At 45.3% G+C, this 15,013-nt stretch overlaps 1 protein-coding gene across 3 annotated transcripts in view; it reads left to right on the plus strand.

Moving 5' to 3' along the window:
- Window positions 1-15,013, plus strand: part of LOC140392821 (uncharacterized) — a 36,875-nt gene that overhangs the window by 13,358 nt on the left and 8,504 nt on the right. For all 3 annotated transcript variants that reach the window (XM_072478487.1, XM_072478486.1, XM_072478488.1), the window contains one exon: window positions 10,157-10,735. In XM_072478487.1, the coding sequence (XP_072334588.1) occupies window positions 10,157-10,735 (579 nt within the window). The remainder of the gene's footprint in view (window positions 1-10,156; window positions 10,736-15,013) is intronic.

Here is a 15,013-nt window from a genome sequence, read left to right on the forward strand (position 1 = left end):
TGGGTCGATGTATCACCCCAGGACTTGGGCTGAACTATTAAGGCTGATGATCCAGTACTGAGGGAATGCTGCACTGACAGAGGTATCATTGTTGAAATGTGACGTTGAACCAGGGCACTCAGTTGGCTTAAAAGATTCCACGGCACTATTACCGAGAAGTACAGGGGAGTTATCCCCAGTGTCCTGACCAATATTTATCCTTCCATCAAAATCTGCCTTCCTCCCAACCACCCAAAAACAAATTATCTGGTAATTGTCACATTGTTGCTGTTCACAAATTGGCTGTTGGGTTTCCTATGTTACTACAGTAACTACACTTCAAAAGAACTTCATTGGCTGATAATGCCTGGTGACCTTGAAAGGTGCTATGTAAATGCAAATCAGCCTACTTTTACCTTGCGACAATGTTAGTTGACATTTAGAAAATGTGTGCTTATCTTTGGTTTGGGTTGATGCATAAGTTTTGTTACAGCACCCAGGAGCTTGACAACCAACTTTTATTTGTAATCTCTTAATGGATTCACATGTTTAAACATAGTGAAGTCTGTGTTACTGTATCTTGCTTCTTTATAAGCGCAATTTGCTTCTGAGATTGTGTCAAAGATTTAGGGAGGGAATATATCAACTGTGGTTTAGCGGCTGAATTAATTTTGTTTCTGCATTCTTTCCTTCTTGCCTGAAGGTGATGACTCATGCAGGGAAATGGTGAATAGGGAGGCCGGTTATGCAGGGGTGTGGCCCACAGGGAGGTTGGTTAGCTCAGTTGGTTCGGCGGCTGGTTCTTGATGCAAAGCAGCGTCAACAGCGTGGGTTTAATTCTCGTACAGCTGAGGTTATCCACTAAAGCCCCACCTTATCAACCTTGCCGCTCGCCTGAGGTGTGGTGACTCTTGGGTTAAATCACCACCAGTCAGCTCTCTTCATATGTGACACGAAACAGATTATTTTCCCATGGTAGGTGCATCAAATCCTAAATTCACAATCGCAGTCTGACATCCTGAGGATCAGCCAATCCTTTTATGCCGGACTGTATGACCTGAAGCCAACAGATAGCACTGTTTCCCAGCCCTTCCTGTCGACTATCACGGAGGTCATAGGCGACCGCGAGCTGGAAAACCTGGACAAACCACTAACTCTGGACGAGTTGACAAAGGCCGCCAAGTCCTTCGAGACGAGTAAAACTCCCGGAAGCGACGGCTTACCGGTTGAGTTGTATTCGGCTCTGTGGGACTGGATGGGCCCAGCCCTGCTGGAAGTGTACGAGAGTATGCTTCTGGAAGGCAGCATGTCAGAGTCCATGAGGAAAGGCATCATCACCCTCATCTACAAGCAGAAGGGGGAAAGGGAAGAAATTCGAAATTGGCGACCCATTTCACTGTTGAATGTGGACTACAAAATTCTAGCAAAGGTCATCGCCAATCGGGTCAGGTCTGCTCTGGAGTCGGTGATCCACCCTGACCAGACCTGTGCTGTACCCGGCAGAAAGATCTCTGATAGCCTCGCGCTACTCAGGGATACGATCGCCTACGTGCAGGACAGGGGGGTGGACACTTGCCTCATCAGCCTTGACCAGGAGAAGGCTTTTGACAGAATATCACACACCTACATGATGGATGTGCTCTCCAAAATGGGGTTTGGGGAGGGAATTCGCAATTGGATCAAACTGCTCTACACAAACATCTATAGCGCAGTCTCAATCAATGGGTGGGAATCAGAAAAGTTCCAGATCAAATCTGGAGTCAGGCAGGGCTGCCCTCTCTCCTCTGCCCTTTTTGTGTGCTGCATAGAACCTTTTGCCGAGTCCATCAGGAGGGATCCGGGCATAAGAGGAGTGACGATCCCAGGCAGTGGAGGCATGCAAGTCAAGGCCTCCCTGTACATGGACGACGTTGCCGTCTTCTGCTCGGATCCTGCGTCTGTGCGCAGGCTCTTGACCACCTGCGACCAGTTTGAACTGGCCTCGGGAGCCAAGGTAAACCGTGGCAAGAGCGAGGCCATCTTCTTTGGGAACTGGGCCGACCGGTCCTTTGTCCCCTTCACTGTCAGGTCAGATTACCTGAAGGTGCTGGGGATATGGTTCGGAGCTGTTGGGGCGTGCACCAAAAACTGGGAGGAGTGCATAGGAAAGGTAAGACAGAAACTGGGCTGGTGGGAGCAACGCTCCCTCTCCATTGCGGGCAAAACCCTGGTCATCAGGTGTGAGGTACTCTCGGTGCTACTGTACGTGGCGCAGGTCTGGCCCATAACCCGACCCTACGCCACAGCAGTCACCCGGGCCATCTTCAAATTTATCTGGCGATCCAAGATGGACCGTGTCCGAAGGGACACCATGTACAAACCTCTGGAGAAGGGAGGGCGGAACGTACCCAACGCCTCCCTCATCCTGTTGGCCACCTTTGTGTCCAGCTGCATCAAGCTGTGCGTGGACCCCCAGTATGCAAACACCAAGTGTCACTACATACTGAGGTTCTACCTGTCCCCGGTGTTACGAAGGATGGGCCTGGCCTCATTGCCGCGGAACGCTCCAAGTAGTTGGACCGTACCGTACCACCTGTCCTTCGTGGAAAAGTTTTTGAAGGAAAACACCTTTGACCACAAGGCAATGAAGCAGTGGTCAGCACGTAATGTCCTCGAGGCCCTCAGGGAAAAGGAGACCGTGGAGGACGTGGGATGGTTCCCTGAGCAGACTGCCAGAGTCATCTGGCAGAACGCCTCATCACCAGAACTTTCAAACAAGCACCAAGACCTAGCTTGGCTGGTGGTGAGAAGGGCCCTCCCTGTCAGATTCTTCATGCACACCCGAAGGCTCTGCACCAATGCACGCTGCCCTCGGAGTGGCTGTGGGGGAAATGAGACGGTCACACACCTCCTTGTGGAATGTGCCTTTGCAAAGAAGGTCTGGAGAGAGATGCAGTGGTATTTGTCAAGGTTTATCCCGAGCAGCTCTGTGACACAGGACTCTGTGCTCTACGGACTGTTTCCAGGGACACACACCGAGACAAATGTCAACTGCTGCTGGAAGGTCATCAACTCGGTAAAAGACGCTCTTTGGTCTGCCCGAAACTTGCTGATCTTCCAGTGCAAAGAATTGTCCTCGACCGAGTGTTGCAGACTGGCACATTCCAAGGTCCAGGACTACGTGCTGAGGGACGCACTCAAGCTTGGGGCAGCTGCCGCCAAGGCGCAATGGGGAAAGACCACTGTGTAAGGTCTTTCCAGCAAATGTACACCGAGGGGCGCGTAACAGTGTAAAGCCCCTCGGTCTGGGCAACCAACACTCCAATGTATAAAACAAACATGACACTGTAAATATTTAAGAAGGAATTGTAATGTAAAGAGTGATATGTGTATGATAATATCAAAATTGAATGAAAGAAAGTCAAGGCAACATGTAACCCTGCCGGAAATGTACAGTCAAGACAATTTGAAATGTTTCTGTAATGCTCATGATAAATTTTTATGAATAAAGTATATTTTTTTGAAAAAAAAAAAAAAAATCCTAAATTCACAAATGACTCAGAGTTTGAAATGGATTATATGTTGCCAACTGGTTAATACAAGAAAAATTGAAAGGGAAAATGTATAAGTGTCATTGATTTTTTTTGGAAGTAAGTTTTATCCTTTTAATCTTCTCCAACTTGCTATGAATATGCATTCAGAGGTCTGTTATTGATTATAATCCCTACCCAGAAACCTTGGGAAAAACTATTGGCAAAACTTATCTACAAAAAGCTGACTGGGTGATTACTCATTGAAGGGAAACTGGGAATTGATTCAGGAATTGTTACTGCTGTTCACAATGCTGGACAAAACCTTGATGGTGATCCCAATGAGCTGGTTGTCAGAGGTCTTTTTTATTTCCTCTAGAACTGATTAGCTTCAGGATTTATAATCAGAATTGTTTAGTATCTTTACACTGAAAGTTCTGATATAAAGCCTTGGGCTACAGTGGTTTTTTTTGGCATGTTTTCTGCATTCATCTCTTAAAAGTTGCTGACTCTCCGAGGTCACGGTTCCACAAGAAGTGGAAGCTCCTTTTCGCCACCCTCCACAAAAGTGCCTGTGACCATTCTTCAACCATTAAGCTAAACAGAGAGTCGCAACAGCCTATTAACCTAAGAACACATTAGCATTAAACATTACTCTACTTTTACCAGTATTCCTTTCACCATGCAACACAGGTTAAGTTTAGGAGGCAAGAATCTTGATTTTGTTTTCCATTCCCAGACCTCCCAAGGTCAAGTATAGCATCTTTGCGGGCAACACGGTGGCGCAGTGGTTAGCACTGGGACTACGGCGCTGAGGACCCAGGTTCGAATCCCGGCTCTGGGTCACTGTCAGTGTGGAGTTTGCACATTCTCCCTGTGTCTGTGTGGGTTTCACCCCCACAACCCAAAGATGTGCTGGTTAGGTGGATTGGTCACGCTAAATTGCGCCTTAAATGGGAAAAAAATAATTGGGTACTCTAAATTTATATTAAAAACTTTATAAAACTAAATTTATGAAAACAGCAACTTCCACAATCCCATGTACTTTCACTTTACATAGTAATCTGCTATGTGAGACCTTGTCAAAAGCCTTGCTTTGATATTAGCTAACTCAGCACACCACAATGGTGGAGCCTTGGGCCATCCTAGTCTTGGACTTGGTTCTTACTCCTGAATTGTCAATGGAGATAAGATAAACTGTGTTTTAATTAATCTGCAGCACCAGGTGGGTGGTCTTAGCCAGACAAGCAGCAGGAAATTAATTTACATGCTGGTAAACTATCTGGGTTTAGGTAGTTCAACTCCACCGACCGCTGAGTAAACCCAGGGTCCATAAGTCTCAGCTAATGTCAACCTTTACCTCCACTCTCTGTCATCAAGGCCAATACTCTGATCCTATACCCCCCACCCCCTCCCATCCGCTGATCCCTTTAGCTCCAAAAGCTATATCTAAATCCTTCTTGATATTAAACAACATTTTCGCCTCAACTACTTTTAGTGATAGTGAATTCCACAGATTCACCACTCTCTGGGTGAAGAAGTTTCTCCTCACCTCAGTCTGAAAAGCTTTACCCCTTATCCTCAAAGTATGACCCCTAGTTCTGGACTCCCCCAAAATCGGGAACATTCTTTCTGAATTTACCCTACATAATCCTGTTAGAATTTTATAAGTTTCTATTAGATTCCCTCTCACTCTTCTAAACTCCAATGAATATAATCCTCACCGACTTAGCCTGTCCTCATATGACAGTCACGCCATCCCAGGGATCAGCCTGGTAAACATTCGCTACACTCCCTCCATAGCAAGAACCCCAGATAAGGACACCAAAACTGCACACAGTACTCCAGGTGTGGCCTTACCAATGCCCTATACAATTACAGTAAAACATCTCTATTCCTAAACTCCAATCCTCTCGCTATGAAAGCCACCACTTGCCTGCTGTACCTGCGGGCTTACTTTCCTTGAGGACACCAAGGTCTCACTGACTATCCACCTCTCTCAATTTACACCCATTCAAATAATCTGCCTTCCTATTTTTACAACCGAAGTGGATAACCTCACATTTATCCACATTATACTGCATCTGCCATGCATATGCCCACTCACTCAGCCTGTCCAAAATCGTGCTGAAGCATCTCTGCATTCTCCTCAGAGCTCACCCACCCAACTTTGTATTGTCTGCAAATTTGGAGATACTACATTTAGTTCCCTCATCAAAATCATTAATCTATAATATGAACTGTTGGGGTCCTGGCCCTGGCATAGATCCCTCCGGTACCCCTCTAGTCACAGCCTGCCAGTTGGAAAAAGACTCATTTATTCCAACTTTTTGCTTCCTGTCTGCTAACCAGCTTTCTATCCATCTCAAGACAGTAACCGCAATCCCATGCGCTTTCACTTTACATAGTAATCTGCTGTGTGAGACCTTGTGAAAAGCCTTCTGAAAGTCAAAATAAACCATATCCACCAGGTCTCCCTGGTCAACTCTACTAGTTACATTTTCAAAGAATTTCAGTAGATTTGTCAAGTATGATTTCTCTTTCGTAAATCCATACTGACTTTATACCACTGCTTTCCAAATGCCATGCTATGGAATCCTTGGTAATGGACTCTAGCAACTTCCCAACTACTGACGTTAGACTCATCGATCTTTAATTCCCTGTTTTCTTTCTACCTCCCTTTTCTAATAGCAGGGTTATATTAGCTAATCAGAATTAGCTTTTGTTGTGCGAGTGGAACTTTCAATCTAATGGATTACGTTTGCAGTGGGTTTTTTCCAACCTGCAGTTGTGATTGGTAACTGGCTTTAAAAGTAAACAATTACTGTCACTGTACCGACCAAATGCTATGACATCAATCCAGTTGCATTGAAATTGGATCTTGCTCATTTTTACCTTCTGAAGAGTGTTGTGTGACCTAAAAAACTACACCCAATGAGTTATTGTTATAAAATCCTGTAACCGTTAGGCAAAAAGACATTAAATCCTCCTGCAGTTTAGAATTATTTCATGTTCATAAATTCCCTTCAGAAACTCAAATGTTGATTCTTTAAAATGTGAAGGTTTCTTCTGAGTCATCAGATCTCACAAGAATCTACCAGAGTGGGAACGCCAGAAACACTTGGAATCTACCTACGATTTAACAGCTGACTATTGCAGTGGATAATGGAACAGATGTAGGATGAGTTATTTAAAAAATAAACCAATATGCCAGAACGAATCCCACTTTTTCCCCATATAAGATTACTGATTGAGGTTTCGACGTTCTAGAGAGAGATGGTATTGCACTTGGTGCACATTTTATAGTTATTTTGAAGTAAGTGGAGGGCGCCAGTGATTTAATTCCATGCCACTACCAATTCTGCTCTCTGTGCAGACAGGCTACTTACCAAGTGTTGAAAGGGGAAATTTGGATTGTGATTGAAACATATTTTCTATAAAACCAGCAATTCATATTTTAGCCTTGAGAGTATCACATAATGTTGTTGCTTTTCCCGTGGTAATCATAGAATCATAGTGCAGAAGGAGGCCATTCGGCCCATCGAGTCTGCACTGACCCTCTGAAAGAACACCCCCCCCCCCCCCGCCTTATCCCCGTAACCCCACCTAACCTTTGGACACTAAGGGGCAATTTAGCCTGGCCAATCCACCTAACCTGCACATTTTTGGATTTGGGAGGAAACCCGAGCAGACACTGGGAGAACATACAAACTCCACACAGTCACCCAAGGCCAGAATCGAACCCAGGTCCCTGGCGCTGAGGGAGCAGTGCCGCCCAATATTTTAGAGCATGACAGATATGATTTTCATTCATTGTATTTACCTCCCTTTCCTCATTTGCGCCCTCTCTCATGCAATTGTTCCAAGAACTGCAGGGGACAATGTGATCCATTCCACCTTCCCTCTGAACCTTTGGTAAACGTGCTTTGTATTGTACATTTAGCATGCTAGACTTTGTTCTCCATACACACTCCACATCTATAACCAATAAGGTGACTAGTCCCCCTCTTCTATGTTCTGCCTCCCTGATCTAGTAATTAAGAATACAAATACAGAATAAGGATTGGGGCTAGTTTCCTAAAGTGAAATGCTATGTTGATATTCTACACTGTACCCAAGATTTCATCGTGTGTCACCAGCAGATCTGTAATGGCATTGCTCTGCATATCAGCAGGTGCTAAGAAATTCCTGACTCCTCCCCAAGCTCAGGAAAAACTGCAGCTCTCCTTAATACTTGCATTTCTAAAAATATTGTTTTGCGTCTGTAACAATGTGTGGCAAGAACAAAACATGTCTGCGAGTAGATCACGTATGGTATTGCTCAGGACCACAGTACAGTTGTAATGTTTAGCTTCCTATCGAGCAGACACAATGGGCCGAATGGCCTAATTCTGCTCCTATATCTTATGAACTTATGATCTGTGCCTTTGGGATTTTAAGATGGGCAAATTCAGTTAATTGTAGCTACTTACAAATCGCTGAGATCAATTGATGTATTGTACCCACTTGCAAATGTCAACCTTCAAGTCGTGACTAGTTTCTTTGTTTTTTTATATGTAATTGGCATGCACTGGACACAACTTTCTTCCCACGTGTAAAATGTTATTCCCTCATGGGCTAGGATATATGACAAATGTTTGACGACCATGTTTCATACCTCGTGCTCTGATTTACAAGCATATTTTGGAGTGTTCTGGTACATAAGGCTTTGGAGCAGGCAGCCTTACTTTTCACTCTGATTTTCATTTATTGAGCCTTCTCCCATAAAACTGTAAATAGCAACAGCAGTGGGTGACATGATCTATTTGCATACGCCCTTTCGACCTTGTAAGCCTGCTTTGTATTGTACGTGTGGAATGTTTGAACTTTGCTCCCGTAACACACTGCATTTACCACCAATAGAGATGTTGCTTACCGACACAGTGGTCTTTCAAATTTTCGTAGAGCGTAATGGTGAATGTGGATATTTTCCCCACTTTGTCCATTTGATTTGTGTAAATCACCCAGGAGTACAACAGTAGGTTTTGTCCTGTCCAACATGAGTTATACCTGGAAAGAGAATTTCTACCTTCTTCTTAGGCAGTCCCTCAAGGCTGAGAGTAATTTGCCGCTCCATTTGGTGGGTTCTGATATGGTTGACAAGTCCAGTGCGCAATCTGCAGACTGTGCCACATGCGAGGGTGTTTGGAGGATCGGGTAGACGGATTCTTTGGAGTTTTGTGCGCCCATGCTTCAAATAATTTGCATGACACTGGAACAAGGTGGTTGGCCCTGCTGCCTCACAGCGCCAGGGAGCTGGGTTCAATTCCGGCCTTGGGTGACTGTCTGTGTGGAGTTTGCACTTCCTCCCCTTGTCTATGTGGGTTTCCTCTGGGTGCTCCGGTTTCCTCCCACAGTCCAAAGATGTGCAGGTTAGGTGGATTAGCCATGCTAAGTTGCCTCTTTGTGTCCCAAGACGTGCAGGTTATGCGGCGTTACAGGGATAGGGCAGGGAGGTAGGGTGCTCTTTCAGAGGGTTGGTGCAGACTCAATGGGCCGAATGGCTTCCTTCTGCACTGTAGAAGTTCTACAATTCTATAATGGGCTGCTGGTTGCAAATTGTCTCTGCTTAATGTTGGACAATTTTTGGTGATGAATTAATAGTAACATAAAAAGTGCGACATATCACAAGGTGGTAAGCACTGCTATTTCACAGCACCAGGGACCTGGGTTCAATGCTGGCCTTGAGTGACTGTATGGAGTTTGCATGTTCTCCCCGTGTCTGCGTGGATTTCCACAGGGTGCTCTGGTTTCCTCCCACAGCCCAAAGATGTGCAGGTTAGGTGGATTGGCCACGCTAAATTGCCCTTCAGGGTCCAAAAGGTAAGGTGAGGTTGCGGGGATAGGTTGGGGAGTGGGCCTAGTTAGGGTGCTCTTTCAGAGGGTCAGTGCAGACGTAATGGGCCAAATGGCCTCCTTCTGCATTGTAGTGATTCCGTGAGGTCTTGAGTATGTTCCTCCTCCCCCCCCCCCCGCCCCCGCCCCCCCAATAGCATACCAAAATCTTAAATATGTCTCACAACACTGCAGAATAGTATCTTGTAGCTCATCAAGATCCTTTATTTACATTGTATTCCTTTTTCAATTTAGAGTACCCAATTAATTATTTGTTTTTTTCCAATTAAGGGGCAATTTAGCGTGGCCAATCCACCTAAGCTGCACATCTTTGGGTCGTGGGGGTGAAACCCACGCAGCCATGGGGAGAATGAGCAAACTCCACACGGACAGTGATCCAGGGCCGGGATTCGAACCTGAATCCTCAGCGCCGCAGTCCCAGTGCTAACCACTTTGCCACATACCGCCCCCATTAACTTTTTTTTTTAATTTAGAATACCCAATTCATTTTTTCCAATTAAGGGGAAATTTAGCATGGCCAAGCCACCTAGCCTGCACATCTTTGGGTTGTGGGGGCGAAACCCACACAAACACGGGGAGAATGTGCAAACTCCACACGGTCGGTGACCCAGAGCCGGGATCGAACCTGGGACCTCGGCGCCGTGAGGCTGCAGGGCTAACCACTGTGCCACCGTGCTGCCCTCTGCCCCCATTTACATTGTATTCCTGATTGGAATTGATATTTGAAGTGATACGATGTTTAGTAATGACTTCTGTGTGTATTTTTGTTGCAGCCTTCCCATGAAGCAATGCCTGCACTGGATAAAATAGTTCCCAGTCCAGGTAACCATCCCTCAAAAAAACAGAAATGTGAAAGAGTAGAAACAGAGGAGGAAACTGGCACCGCTGAACAGGTTCTGGAAGATTCTGCAGTCATCCTTCCTCACAAGCCACCTCACAAATCGACAGAACAAAATGAGAAACCGATTATTAATGAGGACTGTGCAGAAGTGACCCCGGCACCTCTAGAAAATGAAGCACCCTCCACAATGATCGTGGAGCAGAGAGACACCGAAATACAAGTGGAGCATGTAGCTGAAACTGAAGAACTGATCAATAAGAATGGCCCTTCAACAGAGATGCCCATTAAGAAAGTGTTGGAAGTTATCGATGAGGGCATGGTGGAAAACAAGGAAGATATTGAGAAAACAGTGAGAAGTGTGGAAAACGATACAGAAAGGAGTAATAACATGGAGATCGATCAGCCACCAACAGGCACCTCATTCAAAGTGGATAACAGCATTTTTCTGGACGAGGACAGCAATCAGCCAATGCCTGTCGGCAAGTTCTTCGGAAATGTAGAGATAATGCAAGTAGGTGTCATAAATAATTGTTATTCCTTATTCATTCAGTTTCCACATGGAGGAGGATATCATTCTGTGAAGTAAAAAACATATCGGGGAATTTTTCCTTTCCAGAAATAAAAAACGACAAAGAGATTTTATTGGTCAAATGGTTTTCCTCCAGAAGACATAGGAGGAGATATAGGCCTTTCGGCCCATCGAGCCTGCTCAATCATGGTTGATATGTTTCTCATCCCCCATTCTCCTGCCTTCTCCCAATAACTCCTGATCCCCTTATGCACCAAGAACCTATCTATCCATGTCTTAAAGACACTCAGTGACTTGGCCTCCACAGCCTTCTGCAGCAAAGAATTCCACAGATTCACCATCCTATGGCTGAAGAAATTCTTCCTCATCTCTCTTTTAAAGGCCTTGGGTTCTAGAATCTCCTCTCCACGTTCACCCTATCTAGACCTCTTAGTATTCTGTAAATGTTAGTAAGATACCCCCTCATCCTTCTGAACTCTAAGTGAATGCTAACATTGCATTTGCCAACTGAACCTGCATGTTAACCTTAAGAGAATCCTCAACAAGACTCCTAATTCCCTTTGTGCTTCTGATTTCTGAAGCCTTTTCCCATTTAGAAAATATTCTATGCCTCTATTCATCCTACCGAAGTGCACAACCTCACAATATTCTACATTGTATTCCATCTGCCACTTCTTTGCCCACTCTCCTAGCCTGTCCAGGTCATTCGGCAGCCTATCTGCTTCCTCAATACAACCTGTTCCTCTACGTATCTTTGTATCATCTGCAAACCTAGCAACAATGCCTTCTTCCAGATCATTAACGTATATCATGAATAGTTGTGGTCACAACACTGACCCATGTGGAACACCACTAGTCACCGGCTGCCATCATGAAAAGGACCCCTTTATCGCCAGGCACTGCCTTCTGCCAGTCAGTCAATCCTCTATCAATGGCAGTACTTTGCCTCTAACAACGTGGGCTTTTAACTTATTTGGCAGCCTCCTGTACGGCACCTTGTCAAAGGCCTTCTGGAAATCCAAATAGATCACATCCACAGGTTCTCCTTTGTCTAACTTCCTCATTACTTCCTGAAAGACGTCTAACAGATTTGCCAAGCCTGACCTTCCCTTGGTGATTTCGAGCTGACTCAGTCCTATTTTATCATGCACTTCCAAGTACTCTGTAATCTCATCCTTAATAACAGACTCTAAATTCTTACCAACAACCAAAGTCAGGCTAATCGGCCTATAATTTCCTGCCTTCTCCCGTCTTAAACAGGGATGTTAGTTTAGCCATTTTCAAATCATCTGGGACCCACCCTGCCTCCAGTGATTCCTGAAAGATCACCACCAATGCCTCCACAATCTCCTCAGCCATCTCCTTCAGATCCCTGGGGAGTAGTCCATCCTGTTCGGGTGATTTATCCACTTTCAGACCTTTCACTTTCCCCAGCACCTCCTTATTGATGGCCACTGCACTCACCTCTGCTCCTTGACTCTCTTGACGTTCTGGTTTGCCACTGCTGTCTTTCACCATGAAGACTGATGCAAAGTACCTATTCATTCCTTTGCCATTTCTTTGTTCCCTATTACTACTTCTCCAGCCTCTTGCCTCTCTCTTAACTTTTATGTATCGAAAAAAACTCTTGCAATCTTTTATTTTATTTTATTTTTTTAATTTAGAGTACCCAATTAATTTTTTTCTCCAATTAAGGGGCAATTTAGCGCAGCCAATTCACCTAGCCTGCACACCTTTTTGGGGCAATCTTCTTTTATATTACTAGCTAGCTTGTACTCCTATTTCATCATCTCTCCCCTTATTGTTATTTTATTTGTTCTCTACTTGCTTTTAAAGGCTTCCCAATCCTCTGGCTTCCCACTAATCCTCGCCACATTGTATGCTTTTTCCATTGCTTTAATGCTAGCCCTGACATCCCTTGTCAGCCATGGTTGCCTCATCCTCCCCTTAGCGTTTCCTCCTCCTTGGGATTAATTTCTGTTGTGCCTCCCGAATAATCTCCAAAAACCTCTGTCATTGCTGTTCAACTATCTTCCCTGCTAGGCTCCCCTTCCAATCAACTATGGCCAGCTTCTCATATTGTGATCATTGCCCCCTAAGAGTTCCTTCACCTTACGTTCCCTAATCATGTGTCCCTCATTACACATCACCAAATCCAGAATTGTTTGTTCCATAGTGGACTTTACCACAAGCTGCTCCAAAAGAACCATCTCGTCGACAATCCTCAAATTCCTTTTCTTGGGATTCGCTACCAACCTGATTTTTCACTGTCCACTTGCATATTTAAGACCCCATGATTATTGTAATATTGCCTTTCTTATATTCCTTTTCTATCTCCTATCTACTGTTGTTCATAACTCCCATCAGGGTCTTTTTTTCCTTTGTGATTCCTCAATTCTACCAACTCTGTTTGTAAATGGGACTTTTGCCCTGAGTGTATACTCCCTATTTCTATTTATCTCCTGTTATTGGCAGACGTTTGTTCTATCAGAGTAGAAGAGGAAGCTTGTTTTTATATAATTTTGTTAACTACTGGACAGACAGCAGAGTGTAAAGATCAAGGATAATTAAGGGGTGGGAAGTGAGACCCCATGAGGATTTGGGCAATGTTGTCCCTAATTTATATTAATGATTTGGCCTTTGGAATGAAAAACCCGGTTGTGGCTGGGCGGATTTTCTGCCCACGTTTTAGGGGGCGGAGAATCCAATGGTAGTCCAAAAACGGCGGATTTCTCGTTGAGAAAGCCCCGAACCCCCCCTCCCCCTCCCACCCGCCAATAACATAATGGGGTTTACGCCATGAAAGATCAGGAACTCCATTACCATACCTTTTCAGTGTCAATAGCGGGCCTCCCTACTGTATCATTCCCACCCCCCCTTTCCCACACGTTCGGAATTCCCCGCCCTAGCGGGATTTACAACAGGTCTAGACAACGAGAACACGCCGGGAGCACACAGCTAAGTGTAGGCACTGCCAGTGGGCACTGTGGGGGATACGGGCCTTTGGTGGGAGGAGGGGGTTCCCTGGGGGTCTCGTGTCCGGGGGGGGGCAGGGAGGAATTCCTTTTAAATTTTTTTCAGATCGAGACACCCTTTGGCAGTCTCAATCCGAGTCCGCCCATCAGCGTGACGTCGTGGGACCCACTCCAATATTTGTTTTGACTAACTCAACAAAAAACCACAGCCGGAACAGCCTGAATGCTACACACTGCTTTTCTCGCCTGAGTTGGCACATAGTCAAAAAAGATAAAATTCTTCCCTGTCTCTTTAAATTTGCAGGTAATATCAAATTGGAGAGGATAGTTCACACTGAGGAGGACGAAGAAGACGTTAACAAATTTGCAAAATGGACTTGTTAATTAGCAAATTAATTTCAACATGTGAGCAGCACGGTGGCACAACAGCCAGCACTGCTGCTTCACAGTGGCGGAGACCCAGGTTCGATTCTGACCTTGGGTGACTGTGTGGTGTTTGCACGTTCTCCCAGTGTCTGCGGGTTTCCTCCGGGCGCGCCGGTTTCCTCCCACAGTCCAAAGATGTGCAGGTTAGGTGGAGTGACGATGCTAAATTGCCCCATGGTGTCCAAGGATTAGGTGGAATGACAGGGATAGGGCGGGAGATCGGGGCCTAGGTTATGGTACTCTTTCGGAGAGTCAGTGCGGACTTGATGGACCGAATGCCATCCTTCTGCACTATAGGGATTCTACATGTGTGAGGCATGATATTTAGGGAAGAGAAATGAGGACACATATGATGCGGCAGATAATCTAAATGGAGTAGAGAAGTAAAAGGATCTAGGGTTACACAATTGCTCTGATCATTGAATGTTGCATCGCAGGTAAATGTGGTCACAACAAAACAAGCCAAGCACAACAGCTTATTTCTCGGATTCGAAAAGTAGACCCGTTATGCTAAACATCTTATCAAACCTTGGCGTTGTGTCTATAGTTCTGGTTGTCATGTTATAAAAAGGGTATAGAGGCATTGGAGAGCGTGCAAAACGGATTTATAAGGATGATACCAGAGGTGTGAGGTTATACTTGTCAGGAAAGGCTGAACAAGCTGGGTCACTTTTCTCTTCTAAAGAGTCCGACCTTGAGTGACCGTGTGGAATTTGCACGCTCTCCCTGTATCTGCGTGTCCCGGGAGCTCTGGTTTCCTCCCACAGCCCAAAGATGTGCAGGCTAGGTGGGCGTACGGGGATAGGGCGGGGAAGTAGGGCGATGCAGGCTGCTCTTTTGGAGGGTGGATGTAGACTCA

This window comes from Scyliorhinus torazame, chromosome 16, assembly GCF_047496885.1.
Source record: "Scyliorhinus torazame isolate Kashiwa2021f chromosome 16, sScyTor2.1, whole genome shotgun sequence".
NCBI classification, from domain to species: Eukaryota; Metazoa; Chordata; class Chondrichthyes; order Carcharhiniformes; family Scyliorhinidae; genus Scyliorhinus; species Scyliorhinus torazame.